The sequence below is a fragment of the Centropristis striata genome, chromosome 11 (genome assembly GCF_030273125.1).
Source record: "Centropristis striata isolate RG_2023a ecotype Rhode Island chromosome 11, C.striata_1.0, whole genome shotgun sequence".
NCBI classification, from domain to species: Eukaryota; Metazoa; Chordata; class Actinopteri; order Perciformes; family Serranidae; genus Centropristis; species Centropristis striata.
The window spans coordinates 36129284-36144662 of NC_081527.1; the positions used below are offsets into that span (position 1 = coordinate 36129284).

General features: G+C 34.9%; 1 protein-coding gene across 4 annotated transcripts in view; it reads left to right on the forward strand.

Moving 5' to 3' along the window:
• The window catches only part of adcyap1r1a (adenylate cyclase activating polypeptide 1a (pituitary) receptor type I), a 39742-nt gene extending 26881 nt beyond the window's left edge, over nt 1–12861 (forward strand). The window contains exons 8-15 of one of the 4 annotated variants that reach the window (XM_059344285.1): nt 14–167; nt 627–687; nt 3045–3114; nt 4101–4192; nt 5861–5944; nt 9711–9840; nt 11241–11282; nt 12238–12861. In XM_059344285.1, coding sequence (XP_059200268.1) covers nt 14–167; nt 627–687; nt 3045–3114; nt 4101–4192; nt 5861–5944; nt 9711–9840; nt 11241–11282; nt 12238–12462 — 858 coding nt within the window. In that variant the 3' untranslated portion in view covers nt 12463–12861. The remainder of the gene's footprint in view (nt 1–13; nt 168–626; nt 688–3044; nt 3115–4100; nt 4193–5860; nt 5945–9710; nt 9841–11240; nt 11283–12237) is intronic. The other 3 variants (XM_059344286.1, XM_059344287.1, XM_059344288.1) reach the window with 3 other exon arrangements.
• Nucleotides 12862–15379: the final 2518 nt, after the last annotated feature.

The following is a 15379-nucleotide window of genomic DNA, read 5'->3' on the forward strand; positions in this document are numbered from 1 at the left end:
TTTCCCTGTGCAGGTGGCGTGTAAAGCGGTGATGATTTTCTTCCATTACTGTGTCATGTCCAACTACTTCTGGCTGTTCATCGAGGGTCTGTATCTGTTCACTCTGCTGGTGGAGACTTTCTTCCCTGAGAGGCGTTACTTCTACTGGTACACCATCGTCGGATGGGGTGAGGATCCATTCCTGAGTAGCAGCTTCTCTTTCTCTTCATACTGTTAATTCAACTAATTATGCCATGCAAAAGTAAAATTACTTGCACTTTTGATTATATTTAGAGGACTAAAGATATAGGATAATGGGATATACTGCTGTTTTCTGAACAAAACAGATATTGGGGATTTGTATCGTATATAGTTTGCCTCTGTTAATATGAGATAAAACAGCTTTGTATTTATTTATTTGCCAAGACTCTTGAGATTCTTGCCAATAAGTTTTTTTAAACCCATAAAATACAGCTGAAGTAGCAATACTTGAGACACAACAGCTTGTAGTAGTTATATTTAATCTGATCTTTATATAGATAAAAACAAGGGTCATAACTACCAAATATGGTTTTGTATACAAAGTATATGTTTGCATTTTCCAAAATACTTTTTCTGCAGTGTATTAATGATTACTGTTATTGCAGGAACTCCAACCATCTGTGTCACTGTCTGGGCAGTACTGAGGCTCCACTTTCATGACACTGGGTATTAATCCTCTTTATACTTTTATATCATATATCATGTATGTTTACTGTTAACCATGTTGTTTATGGTGTATTTTACATTATATAAGTAACATTTTGTATCAGAGCAGAGGAGCACAGGCTCTTTGAGGTGTTGAGTCTTTATATCAAGAGAACAAATGTATCTCATCTTTGTATCGGCAGCTATACAATTTAAGATGAAGATTCAACTTACTATTATGGGTTAGGGTTAATTATTATTATTATTATTACGGGACATTGGCTAACGAATATTTCAGCAACACAAATTCAGCAACTCTTCTCAATAGACAGAGATCAATAGTAAATGTGCTCATAATCAGTAAACAGAATATGAAACTCATCACTATAACACAAACTCTCAATAATAAGTCAACACAAATAGGCCTTTTTTTGATAATTATTTTTATAAAAAAAAAAAAAAGAGGGCAGTGGACAATGACGGTGTACTTTATTCAGATTCGGGGGTTTTGGTCATTTTGTGTCATTTTGTGTCATTTAGTGTCGTTTTTGGGGTAATTTTGTGTCTTTTTTTGGTCATTTGGGCTTTTTTAATCATTTTGTGTCTTTTTCTAGTCATTTTGTGTCTTTTTCTAGTCATTTTGTGAATTTTTTTTGGTCATTTTGTGTCTTTTTTTTAGTCATTTTGTGTCTTTTTTTCGTCATTTTGTGTCATGTAGTGTCATTTTTTGGGTAATTTTGTGTCTTTTTTTTGGTTCATTTTGTCTTTTTTTGTCATTTTGTGTCTTTTTCTAGTCATTTTGTGTCTTTTTTTGGTCATTTTGTGTCATTTTTGGTCATTTAGTGTCATTTTTTTGGTCATTTTGTGTCTTTTTTAGTCATTTTGTGTCTTTTTTTTGGTCATTTTGTGTCTTTTTCTAGTCATTTTGTGTCTTGACCCCCCTAGATGGTTCGGTTTGATCCTTTTAATTGTCAGTACCATATCATTAACAACTTTGATCTGGATCTCCTTTTAACTTAATGCTAATATTTCATCATACATGATGCATCGTAGCTTTTTGCGTGCTGGTGGGGCCCCATGTTGTGCAGAATGTGCCCTTGTTATATTTTTCTAACAGTCTGAGTCTGCCACTGTGTCTACATACATGTTGTGTAAACCCTTCAAGTAAATGCATGACCTCTCTAAGCTACTGAGGGGAAAAAAGGACTTTTGGCAGACCTCCAATGCAACAGTATGGGACGTCTGGCTATGAGGGATGTAAATGCAGTAATTTGAGGCAACATCACAAGAAGATTCATATCATTTTTGTGTTATGTTTCTGAACTGTCTTCCAGCTTTTTGGTGGTTAAAAATATTGAGTTGTTTTCAGTCCATTTTTGCCCATATGTCCGAGCAGTCCTGCTTGTTTTAGGTGTAGTGCTGTCCATGGTGCTGATCACACAACTGTCACTATGTTGCTGGAATAAGTGACCGACACTGAGGTTTAACTCAGTTTAACTCTGTTGTGTGACTATGGGACTTTAGCAGACTTTATTTATACTTCTTATAAAGAATAAGCTGCACGTTCAGTCACAATTAAAGTCATTAATTTAATTTTAATTATCAGATTAACTGAATTTTAAGTGTCATCATTCAAATATACAGTAAATAGAAGTATTTTAACATAAACCTACATGATATTGAATTTTTTTTACCTCTTTCCATGAAATGATTGTGACAATATGATTTATTCTCAAAAATGTATTAATCAATATAATCCCAAACATATCACAATGAAAATGAAACCACAATTATCAGAGCATTGTGTCTGAAAACAAAATGATTTCAACTTTTCAAAATAAGTGATATTTTTCTTCTTCATGGGACATCATTGTCTAAAAAACACCACACTTTATCAAACATCCTACTGGAATAACATAAACTTTTCCATGTATTTAAGATGATTCTATTCTTTAATTAAAAAGTTGGCTAGCCAAAACTTTTATTGTGTTGGCTCGCCCATAAAAAAATATAGCCAGTTCCTGTCCTGTGCATGTGTTGCATAAGATTGAGTTATCAAGCCAGCGGTGTTTTAGCATGCAAAGCTAACCTTTTGAGACTCTCAGTAGCTGTTTAACAAGCTTGTTTTAGCTCATTTCCTGTGCACAGTCCACTTCCTACTGTCTGAGAATTTTTAGACTGATTTTTCCAAGTGTGTAAAATCGTAATTTTTACACCTGCTTCTATTTCAATCCTCTGCTCCACTCCAGCCCCTTTCACACTACAAATAGCCGTTTGATGGACGTATCGTATGTTGCTATTTATTTCCAAGTGTTGAGAGAAAGTAACAGAGAGCATGTTGATGATTATTGAAACACACTGCTCTCCTCCTCCCCTAGATGCTGGGATACCAATGAGCACACTGCCCTCTGGTGGGTGATCAAAGGACCTGTTGTGGCCTCCATTATGGTACGATGATCTTTTTTTTTTTACTTGCTCAGCCATAACCTAACGCAGCTATTCTCAACCTTGGGGTCCCGACCCTAATTGGGGTCGTGAGATGATTTCTGGGGTTGCCAAATCATTTTGGAAGTCAGCTCTGTCTCCATGTGTTAAAGTGTTTTAGTCCTTTGGTCATTTAATGTCTTTTTTGGTAATTTTGTGTCTTTTTTTGGTCATTTTGTGTCTTTTTTTTTTATAATTTTGTGGTCAATTTGTGTCTTTTTTGGTAATTTTGTGTCTATTTTGGTAATTTTGAGTCTTTTTTTGTCATTTTGTGTCATTTTGTGTCATTTTGTGTCTTTTTTTAATCATTTTGTGTCTTTTTTTTGGTCATTTTGTGTCTTTTTTTGTAATTTTGTGTCTTTTTTGGTAATTTTGTGTCTTCTTTGGTCAATTGTGTCTTTTTTTGGTCATTTTGTGTCTTTTTTGGGTCAATTTGTGTCTTTTTTGGGGTCATTTTGTGTCTTTTTTTAGTCATTTTGTGTCATTTTTTATCATTTTGTGGCCAATTTGTGTCCTTTTTGGTAATTTTGTGTCTATTTTGGTAATTTTGTGTCTTTTTTTGTCATTTTGTGTCTGTTTTTAATCATTTTGTGATCAATTTGTGTCTTTTTTTTTGGTAATTTTGTGTCTTTTTTCAGTCATTTTGTTTCTTTTTTTGGTAATTTTGTGTCTTCTTTGATCAATTGTGTCTTTTTTTGGTCATTTTGTGTCTTTTTTGGTCAATTTGTGTCTTTTTTGGGGTCATTTTGTGTCTTTGTGGTCATTTTGTTTCTTTTTTGGGTGATCTGAACTATGCGTGTAAGATTGTGTTCAGTGAGCGGGGGTTGCAGACAACATGCATGTTAAATTGGGGGTCGCGACTCAAAAAAGTTGAGAACTACTGGCCTAACGGACTGGACAACTCCTCCCAGATTAGTGTTATATATGTGTGTGTTTTTTCTTCTTCTCAGATCAATTTTGTCCTCTTCATTGGAATAATCATCATCCTGGTGCAGAAGCTGCAGTCTCCTGACATCGGAGGGAACGAGTCAAGCATTTACCTGTACGTTACAATCAAATTTAATAACTTTAATGTTGTATGTGCTCATACAAAACTTTGAACTGTGTGTGAGTGGGTGTGTGCAAGTGAAAATTGTTGTGTAACAAACCCGCAGCTTAAAAAAAAATGTGATTAACTTTTGCTTAAAGGATAAGGCTGGCAATATTCTATGTTCTTCTTTCCGTCAATACATCCCATGAGAATAAGTATTATATTGTATGTGTATCTATACCCTCATATTAACAAATACTCAAATAATACAAATAATTTTGAGTCACTGTATCTTATTAATAAGCCAACTGTGTTAAACTTAATTGAACCATCTCTAACATTGAGTTTAGGTAAGTTCTGTCAAATAAGATTCAATAGATATCACTGCTTCTTTAAAAAGTTTGTATTTTTAGTTTGCCTCCTTACAGTAAGTAGTAGTAGTAGTAATAAAATAATAACAAGGAAAGAGAAAATGCAAAGATTTGTTTTGTTCAAGACACTATGGGTGCATAAACATTACTGATGCACTTGGTGACTGGTTAATCAATAAAATAAACCTGGGCACTGTAGTTTATTTTAAGACAATCCCATACACACTGTCCTGCTGCTGTTAATACTCACAAAAGCTCGGAATATGTATCCATCCGCACCTGAAAATAGTCCCCGATAGTTCGTCAAAAACTACAGTGCCCAGCTATTTGTGGAAATGACTCAGCGTTTTTATACATTTATTTATACATTTGTGACCCAATTTTAAAGATTGGCATTTAAAAAAAAAATATGGGCATGGGATTGAGTGTGACAGGGTCTAACACAGGGGTGTCAAACTCTGGCCCGCGGGCCAAATTTGGTCCGCAGTGTAATTTTATTTGGCCCGCGAGGCAATACCAAATTATTATATTATTATTGTAAATTAATGACATTGATGTGTTTTTTATTTGAAATTTGATTTTGCATGTCTGCACTATTTAGTTATATATTGTATGTGTATAAGCGTTGCTGGTTCCATATTTAATGTTAAAGCAAAACATGTTTGGTATATATTAAAAGGTTTATTTGTTCAATGTTGGCCAGCGATTTTATTCAAGTTTTACATTTTGGCCCATTGTGTATTTGAGTTTGACACCCCTGCTCTAACACATTGATTTTGTTCTTTTTCATGGGATTTATTGATGATAAGAAAAATATATAATAATAGCTCTTTCAAACGCTGCAAAACACCCAGGCCTCCAGATGAAAATGTGCTTATTTTACCACTGTGGATCAGTGGGCATTGTGTCTTTAAATACACCAGAGGAACCGTTAAACATGCTTTTATGAATTGACTGTATTGTAGCCATAACCGTCTTATTTTAACACCTCTAATGTGTCCTCCCAGACACTTTTCTGAATATATTCCTGCTGTAGTACCTGTTGGCAGAAAGCTTGAGCCTCATTATGGAGTTGTACTGCAGCCAGACATCACTCCTGCTCTGCTCCCACAGGACGCCGTCTTTTGAGGCTCGGCAGATAATGTCATTTTCATCTGTTGCTTAGACCTGTGCGTGCGTGACCAAGTGTAAATACGTATGTGTGTGTGTGTGTGTGTGTGTGTGTGTGTGTGTGTGTGAGACTGTGTGTCTGTGTGTCCCTAAAGACATTGTCTTTGTTGTATTGTTGTGTTGTCTTTGTGCTGTGTAGCAGCTGTGCTCAGAAATGCTTCAGTGAGCCCACACAGGCTGTTCAGCATTCGTGCAGGATGTCAGAGTTATCTACCATCACACTGTAAGTGTGTGCGCGCGTGTGTGTGTTTGTGTGTGTCTGTCTCGTGTTGACTGCATGTGTTTGTATATGTGTGTCTGTGTGTGTTTTACACCAGGGGCACTTCAAGTTTTTTTTAAAACGGTCTGGACTCCCAAATGAAAACCTCCCTCACACATATTTTTATCTCTTTACTTCAAATCAAATCAAATCAAACTTTATTTATATAGCGCTTTTCATACATAAAAATGCAACACACAAAAAAAAAAAGAATAAAAACAAACGGTAACACTTTACAATAACCATCTAAGTGATGTTTATAGATTGTTTATAAACCATTTACATACATATTTAATAGTTAAATGTTTTAAACCAATTTCTTCAAGGTATATGAATGATTTCAAAATCCTTAACACACTTAATATGGTGTTAAAAATGTTAAAATGAGTGCAAAACTATTAATAAACTAATAATTATAATGTCATTGTTTGTTAATGGTAAAGTAACTATCAACTGACATTAATATACCATCTATTTGGCATTCATGAATTATAGTTCAACATTAATACATTTTCTGTTTACCATTATAAATTGCCTATATACTGTTTATAAATGATGATTAAACGTTAATAAACTAATTAATTAACTAACTAATTAACTAACTAACTAATAATCTGTTTACCATTTATAAATGATGGTTATTGTAAAGTGTTACCAAACAAACAATAAAAATTACAAAACCCACCCCTCCCTCCCCCACACACACATTTGTAAGTATACATACACAAACATGCACACACACGCATTTAGTCATGCAAGCACACAAACACACACTCAGACTCACACACATTTTTATTTCTTTACTTGTGAGCTCCTTCACTCACATGACGCCTTCCTTCACACAGTGGATCCCAACCTCTTTTCTTCAGGGACCCTATCATTAACTGAAGACTCCTGAATAAGTGACATTATTTATAGTTAGGCGGCTTAGGAACAGATTTAAGAATAAAGGGGACACGCCGGACAAAACCACTAAAATTTTTCCACATGCTCTCTATCACCATAGGTTTCAATTTTTGGTAGGAGCCACTTCATCAAGATTGCGGATCGGAGATGGCACCCATATGAAGTCTATGAGAACCAATACATCTTCCAAGCCCCTTAGAAGGTCAATCTTGGTGTCAAAATCTACATTTTCTGGGTCAAGAAATCATTTAAAGCTATTGAGAACATCACTAGATGACTCACTGTAAATAAATCCAAGTGCTAATCCGCACTCTCCCGTGAACATAGATTCCAAACATTTTCAACTCAGGATTCCTGCTGCAGCACTCGAAGACCTAACAGTCTGGGTGAAAATGAACATATATATTTGATCAAATAATCATCTAGTGATATTCTCAATAGCTTTAAATGATTTCTTGACCCAGAAAATGTAGATTTTGACACCAAGATTGATCTTCTAAGTGGCTTGGAAGATATAGCATTTCTCATAGACTTTATATGGCTGCCATCTCCGATCCACAATCTTGATGAAGTGGCTCCTACCAAAAATTGAAACCTATGGTGATAGAGAGTATGTGGAAAAACATTGGTGCTTTTGTCCGGCGTGTCCCCTTTATTTGGCTTAGCCGCCTGACTATTATGGATATTTTATATAATGCATACAATGCATACCAGTACAGAACAACTGATGAAGTGATTTACGGCAAGGCGGCTTTGTAAAGAGAGCAATTTAAATGACTTTTGAAAACATTATTTCCTACAAATATTGTATCACAGTTGAGTTTTCCTGTAAGGAATCATTTTAAGGATCATTCATGCTTTTTGTTGTTGTTTTAACTATTTATTTTTCTAATGCAGGATGAGGCTGTTTGGCATCGAGGGAAGTCTCTTTGAGTTTAGTGTGTCTTAAACGTGCCCTGATCCTAAACGCCATCATTTTGGAGTGTCCTGGTCTTCTAGATAGATAGATAGAGTCTTCTTATCTATCCATCATGGAAAAAAAATATTAGACCATTGTTTTCTTCAATTTCTTGTTCATTTTAAAGCCTGGTACAACTAAAGGTTCATTTGTTTGGACAAATATAATGATAACAACAAAAAAAGATGATAAGAGTTTAATTTAAGAGCTGATATCTAGACATTTTCAATGGTTTTCTTGATAATAACCAAAATAATTATCAGGAAAACCATGGAAAATGGCTCTTAATCAGCTCTTATATTAAACTCTTATCATATTTGTTTGATGTTATTATTATATTTGTCCAAACAAATGAACCTTTAGTTGTACCAGGCTTTAAAATGAACAAGAAAGCAAGGAGAAAACAAGGGTGGTCTAATTATTTTTTCATGACTGTATACCAAAATAAAGCATGAAAATGCCAAAAACACATTTTTTCTATAGAAATGGGCAAAATGCTGAGATGCAGGCCAACTTTGTTTCTTTAAAAAAAAAAAAAAAGGTTGGGAACCACTGCTCCACGAAGTGAGGATGGACAAACTGTCTTCACTAAGATAAACAAACACAAACATACACACAGAATTTAGTTTATCTGCTCAAAAATAAAAAATAATGTGTTTTTTTCTAGTGCTAGTTGAAAGACGGCAACACCAACTATAATACAACAGAACATTTTCTAAGATCTCCCATTGAAAGTCAGAGTTTTATGCTTGCTCTGCTCCTTTAGGACCTTTGGGGTCACTGTTCTGTGCTGTAAACACCATGTGTTCCACATTTGTGCCCTTGATTATTTTAAGGTGTAATTTGTCGCGTTTCTGTGTATTTCCATTTGTTATGTGTATGTCAGACTCTGCATGAAACATTCACAGATCAGATAAGGACAAATAAATCTTTATATGACTATTATGACTGTACTTGTCAACAGTTTAGTGTTTCTTGTCTCAGTCTTGTGAAAATTTTTCACCTAAACTGGATTAGTGCACTAAATCTAATCTAACATTTAAAGGATAACGCGCCATCCCCACATAGAACAATAACTATAAAGATAGCTATAAATAACAGTGGATTACTTATTAGGAGCCACAATATGAAAACAAAACACTAAAACACAATTCTAGACAACAAAGACTCAGAAACACACAAATACACACAAATAACATACAAAAAACATACAAAGAATAATATAAAGGATAACCACAACAACAAAAATGAAAACAACGATACACCAGTACAAACCCACACGGCGAAAACAGACAGACAAACGACCAAAAAAACAACAACAACATAAATTTAGCCCAAACAGAAATATAGAGAGACTGGTAATATACACAGATTCCAGGATAAGTAATCCACTGTTCTTTTCTTTGTTTATTCGTTAATAAAAATAATTTTATAAATAAATAAAGATAGCTATAAATGTATAGTTTTCTATATCATTCAAATATAAGTTTGTTGCGTCACCGCATCTATAGCAACAGTGGTAAAGATACTGTTGGGATTACTCTGATTTGTTTTGTTGAAAGATAGAAGCACTGACAGCCAATCAAAACCACGCATCATGTTTAAATTCCGTATTATAATAAATAAAGTGTATTTATTGACATTAACAGCACCTCTCTCCTCACGTCTGTGGTGCTTAAAGGCCTAGAGCACCTAAGCAGCACAGCAGCAGCTACTTTTTGTTTGTTTGTTTGTGAATGAATAGTTTATGACAGTAGTCATTAAATGTGTCACAACGTGTTCTTGCATCACATCCAGCTGACCAGCACCAGTAACACCACATGTTTGATCTACACCTTAATCTCATTAAACTCTCTGTGTGTGTAGGCGTCTGGCTCGCTCCACCCTGCTGCTCATCCCCCTGTTTGGTATCCACTACACGGTGTTCGCCTTCTCACCTGAAGACGTCAGGAAGAGGGAGAGACTGGTCTTTGAGCTGGGACTGGGATCCTTCCAGGTACGCTTTCACAGCTCCAAAATCCACTTTAACCCTTTATCAGGCAAAGAACTATATTTGGTAACTTCAGGTAATATTTAGAGAAAAAAGTTGCAAATTTAGTACATTAAAGTGGCAAATCTATAAGAAAAAAAAGTTGCAGATTTAAGAGATTTAAAGTGGTATAAGCTGAACTTCAAGGTCCACCGCACACGCACAACCAAAAAGAGCTTTTGTATCAGCATCTACGGAGTTAAATTATGGAATAAGTTAAGTGTGGAAGTACAGAAAAGCCAAAACATAAGACAGTTTAAAAACAAATATAAAGACATCATCTTTACAAAGTGCAGAAATTTAGAAAAGCCTCTGTAACATGGACATATGGAGACTCTAGTTTTGTAATACACATGGTAATTGTATTTATGTTTATAATATTTAGATTTATATAGTAATTTACAATATACATGTATAGGTATTTGCAATGTAATATAAATTGTTTATAGTATATATATATATATATATATATATATATATATATATATATATATATATAATTGTTTATAATATTTGTATGTGACTATATTGATTATTCATATATATATGTATATAGATATAGAGACCTGTTAAGGGGTAGGACTCGATAAGTTTTTTTACTTCTTCCTACTCCCTTTCGAGCTTGCAGAAAGTGTCTGTTTTCTCCATTTTTTTTGCTTTTTTGTTTTGTTTTTTATTTATTCATCTATTAATATTTAAACTTGCTTTTTTTTTACTTGCTTGCATGTTCGAAATAAAGACAATCAATCAATCAATCAAAAATCTGGGCGAAAAAAGTCGTAGATTTACGAGAAAAAAGTGGGAAAAAAAACTACTTTTTTTTCTCCCAGATTCACCACTTTAACCCTTAATAGGGCACTCATTGAAATACTTGCAAATTCCAAATTTCAACCCTAGAGAATATTGGAAGAGATATTACATATTGCCAGAATGTGTAAAAAAAATATTCGAAAAAAATATTTTGAGAAAAAAGTTTACATGATTAAAGGGGCAAATCTACAAGAAAAAAATGTGCAGATTTATGGGATTTAAAGTGGTGAATCTGTTTTTTCACGCAGATTTGCCACTTTAATCTCGTGAATTTGCAACTTTTTTCTTGAAATATTAGCTGAAGTTACCAAATATAGTTCTTTGCCTGATAAAGGATTAAAATACAATATCAGGGAAAATAATGGGATAATAAATCATCTACAAGATAAAAAAAAAGAGTTTTTTTATAGGAGAAATAGTGATCTTTAAACTATTAATTGAGTAAAAGTAATTGTGAAACTATGAACTACTTGTAGACTGATTTATTGGTCTTATGATGATGTCATTTTTTTAATGAAAGCTGGTTTTCTCCTCTGTGTCGTCTCTTTTCTCCTCAGGGATTTGTTGTAGCTGTCCTCTACTGTTTCCTCAATGGAGAGGTAAGCTTTATTACAGCATGTTATATAACATTTATTAACATGCACATGTGAAAACAAAAGCCAACAGCGTCATTGAACTACTGTACATCACTTCTGGTACTAACGCTGTCCTCGTAACAACACAGTTTCTGGCATTTCTGTGCATTTGTTTTACTTTTTAAACTATCTGTAATAACGCTTTACCAAGAACTTTTTAGCCCTAACCTTAGAGAAATAGTTTTGTACTTAAAATCTAAGGAAACTGCCGCCTTTTAGCTAAACATAGCCATTTTGTTTTCAGTGACAAGCCATTGAATTTACTGATAAGGACCTTCTCAATCTGCTAGAACAGCGGTTCCCAAACTTTTTTAGCCTCGCACCCCCAATCCCCCACACCTTCAAAAAAACAAAATGCAATAAGATTTTTGTTAATGACAGTCATATCCCGTGGCTATTCCAACATACAAAGTGATTATGTACATTCACTAAGTGAATATTTAGAAAATAAAACATATATTTCTCACTAGAAATGTGATCAAAATCCATTTTTATGCAGAAACTAAGTCAAAATATTGATTTTTTCACTAAAAATGAGAGAACTGTCCGCCATGTTTTTTATTCTGACCGCCGGGACCTTGAAAGTCGCGTGACTTGGAACAAACCAATAGCCACGGGATATGACTGTCATTAACTTGCATTGTAGCGAAATCCGTGTCAGTTTCACGGATATTTGAGTGATTCCGTGGCTATTCCACGGATTTTGAGTTAAGTGAATCTGTGGCTATTTCACGGATTCCTGTGAGACCAGGTTCAACGGTTTATACAGCAGCTACAAATGCTTCACAGGAATTAAAACTGTTCACAAATACATCCATAAACACTAAATGTCTCAGTGTCACCCACACAACTTGAGTGTGCTGTACCTTTTCGTTGAGCTGGTGCAGCTTAAAGTACATTAAAAAATGACCTTGTGAAGTTTCTCCCTGAAGGTGCAGTCGGAGATCAAGAGGAAATGGCGCAGCTGGACGGTGAACCGGTACTTTGCTGTGGACCTGAAGCAGCAAAGGCACCCTTCGTTGGCGAGCAGCGGAGTGAACGGCGGGACTCAGCTGTCGATCCTCAGCAAGAGCAGCTCCCAGATCCGCATGTCAAGCCCGCTGGCGGAGAACGCCAACATCAGCCTCCCGACCTGAACGTGTGATTGGCCGGAGCCAAACTTCAAGGTGCCGTTCCACTTAATGTACATCCAGACCAACCCGAGCTGACCAAAGTGGCCCCTCATACCTCTCACATTTTGTAGTTTGGCCTTTTGAAAATGAGGTATTTCTGAAAGCATTTACTGGAAATTCATTAGAAGCATATAGCTGACCTTCATACTTATCATTTCATTTGAATTCTACAGTATAATTGAGTATTTTAGTTCACTTAACTTGATATTTTAATGGACAAATTCCACAAGAGAGATATTAGAGTTTTTCTCTTTCGACCAATGTTTTTATTTTAAATTTAGCCCCCTGTTATGGTTTCATTTATGGATAATATTAATGTAGAATTGGTGCCAAAAAGCAGTACTTGTTGTAAAAAGAAGAAAAGATGTAGGGGTCATATTTGGCTGTTGGTGTGTAAAGTAAATGTGCTTCAAAGTGCCAAACAGGTTGCCTGACTGGATCTGATAACAGTCCAAAGTTGAATAACAACCAAATGTTGGCCTTGCTTGTACAAATGCTCATTGTTTAAATGTTTCATCTTAAATTTAAACATTTTTCTACAATCAGCCGTAAGTACAGAGTATGTCAAAAGATATATTGAGAAAAAAAACAACTCATGGACTTTGTAAATAGTTACTTTTGGTGTCGAGGTCAGAATTTCTTTCTTTTTTGCATAAACGCAGTATTGTATTGACCTTTTCAAACAAAAGGAACTGGAGCCCAAATCTGTAGACTTCATCACATATCCTGAGGACCCAGAAAATCCTGCCCACTATTTTCCGAACTATTTGTTTGTATTAAATAAAATGAAAAAACACACGCAGAAGAACAAAGTGCCAAATGAATGAGCACTGTGGGGCAGTGGTTCCCAACCTGAAGGTTCATCAGATGAATCTGAGGGGGAAATGTCAGAAGTTAGGAAAGAAAAAGCAACAAGTTAATTGCTTAATCATTTTATGTTTATTTTAGCTTTTTTTTCCATGTAAAACACAAGATATTTTCAGGTCTTCAGGCTTCTAAATGATTCAAATCAAACCATCTCAGAAGGTCTTTCCACGCTCACAGTTAATAGAAATGTGTAACAACCTCCCACACGGCAACTCCTTCCTATTTTCCCAGGTCCTATGATTCCCATATTAATATGTAACATAATAGGATCATTACAAATGTTCGAACCTGGTCTCACAGAAATCCGTGAAATAGCCACGGATCTCGCTTAACTCAAAATCCGTGGAATAGCCACGGAATCACTCAAATTTCCGTGAAACTGACACGGATTTCGCTACAATGCAAGTTAATGACAGTCATATCCCGTGGCTATTCCATGGATATTTGTTCCTATTGGTTTGTTCCAAGTCACGTGACTTTCAAGGTCCCGGTGGTCAGAACAAAAAACATGGCGGACAGTTCTCTCATTTTTAGTGAAAAAATTAATATTTTGACTTAATTTCTGCATAAACTTGGATTTTGATCACATTTCTAGTGAGAAATATATGTTTTATTTTCTAAATATTCACTCAGTGAATGTACATATTCACTTTGTATGTTGGAATAGCCACGGGATATGACTGTCATTAACTTGCATTGTAGCGAAATCCGTGTCAGTTTCATGGAAATTTGAGTGATTCCGTGGCTATTCCACGGATTTTGAGTTAAGCGAAATCCGTGGCTATTTCTGTGAGATCATGTTGGGAACAAAGGACCCTGGGAACATAGATACAGTATATCCCATGTTTGATGTTTATTATCTTTAATGGTCTCAGGATGAAACAGTTGGGAACCACTGCTGTATAGGATGCCACAGTACACAAGGGAATACAAAATATGATTTAAAAACTTAAAAATCTACACCCTCCTAAGTAGTTTCCTCCAGTTGATTTCCCTCTCACAGACTTGTCAGTACTTGTGCCATTCAGTGGATGCTTTGACCCGAAGCTCCTCATAGTGCCATGAGTTTATATGTATAACATTTTATAATAGGCAGAATCAACCCGTCAACATGCTCTTAAAGATAACAGGACTCCTTGTCCTCTTTCCTCTGAGCTTCTACCCATTGTGCCATATTAAATTGCTCTGTTTAAATTTTTTATTTGAATGAATCATCTCCTACACTCATATTCCAAAGTGCCTAGTCAGTCACAAATAGCTATCACGTTTTATTTCCAGTACAATGAACAGATATCTTAAAGTCGGAGTCATTTCCTGCAAAGAATGTACAGATTGGTGTGTTTTTATTATTGTGGATACGTTTTTTTCATTGTGTGCGACAAAAAAAAAAGTTTTGCTTATTTATTGGTAATATTCTTGAAGTGAAAATAGTCCTGCTGTGTTTTTTTTAGTTGTTTGAATCATGATGAATTTGCCGATTTATTTAGCAACTAGTCCGTTTTTAATTCAGCACCGTCAACGTCAAAAACAAACAGTCAACACAAAATGCTTTAATGTGACAGCTCTTGACAATCGCAGAGTGTTGCCCATTTCTTTCTTCTTTCTTTTTCTTTTTTTTATTGCTCAAACTAAGCTATCAAACAATAACTGTCCAGGTGGGGAAATCATGTAATAAGTTAAAATGTGAAATTACGTGTACAGGAGGATTTATCCAGAATATTTACTCAAGATATTTATTTTTTTGTACTGTCACCTGAGTGGATTAAAAGAATGTAGTATCTTTAGACAATTAATTGAATACTGTTGAACAGACAAGGATGTATATTTATTTTCCATAAACCAGTGCCATGTGAAATGACTCAGTGTACAGTATACATGCTTTCATATGTGTCATTTAGTTGTCGTTAATTACCTAATGTATGATTTCATTACATTGATTGATATTAACTCTCTTGGTGCCATAAACGTAGTGCCAATACTGTTGAGATGTGTGGCACAATGTCATTTCTAATTTAAAAAATA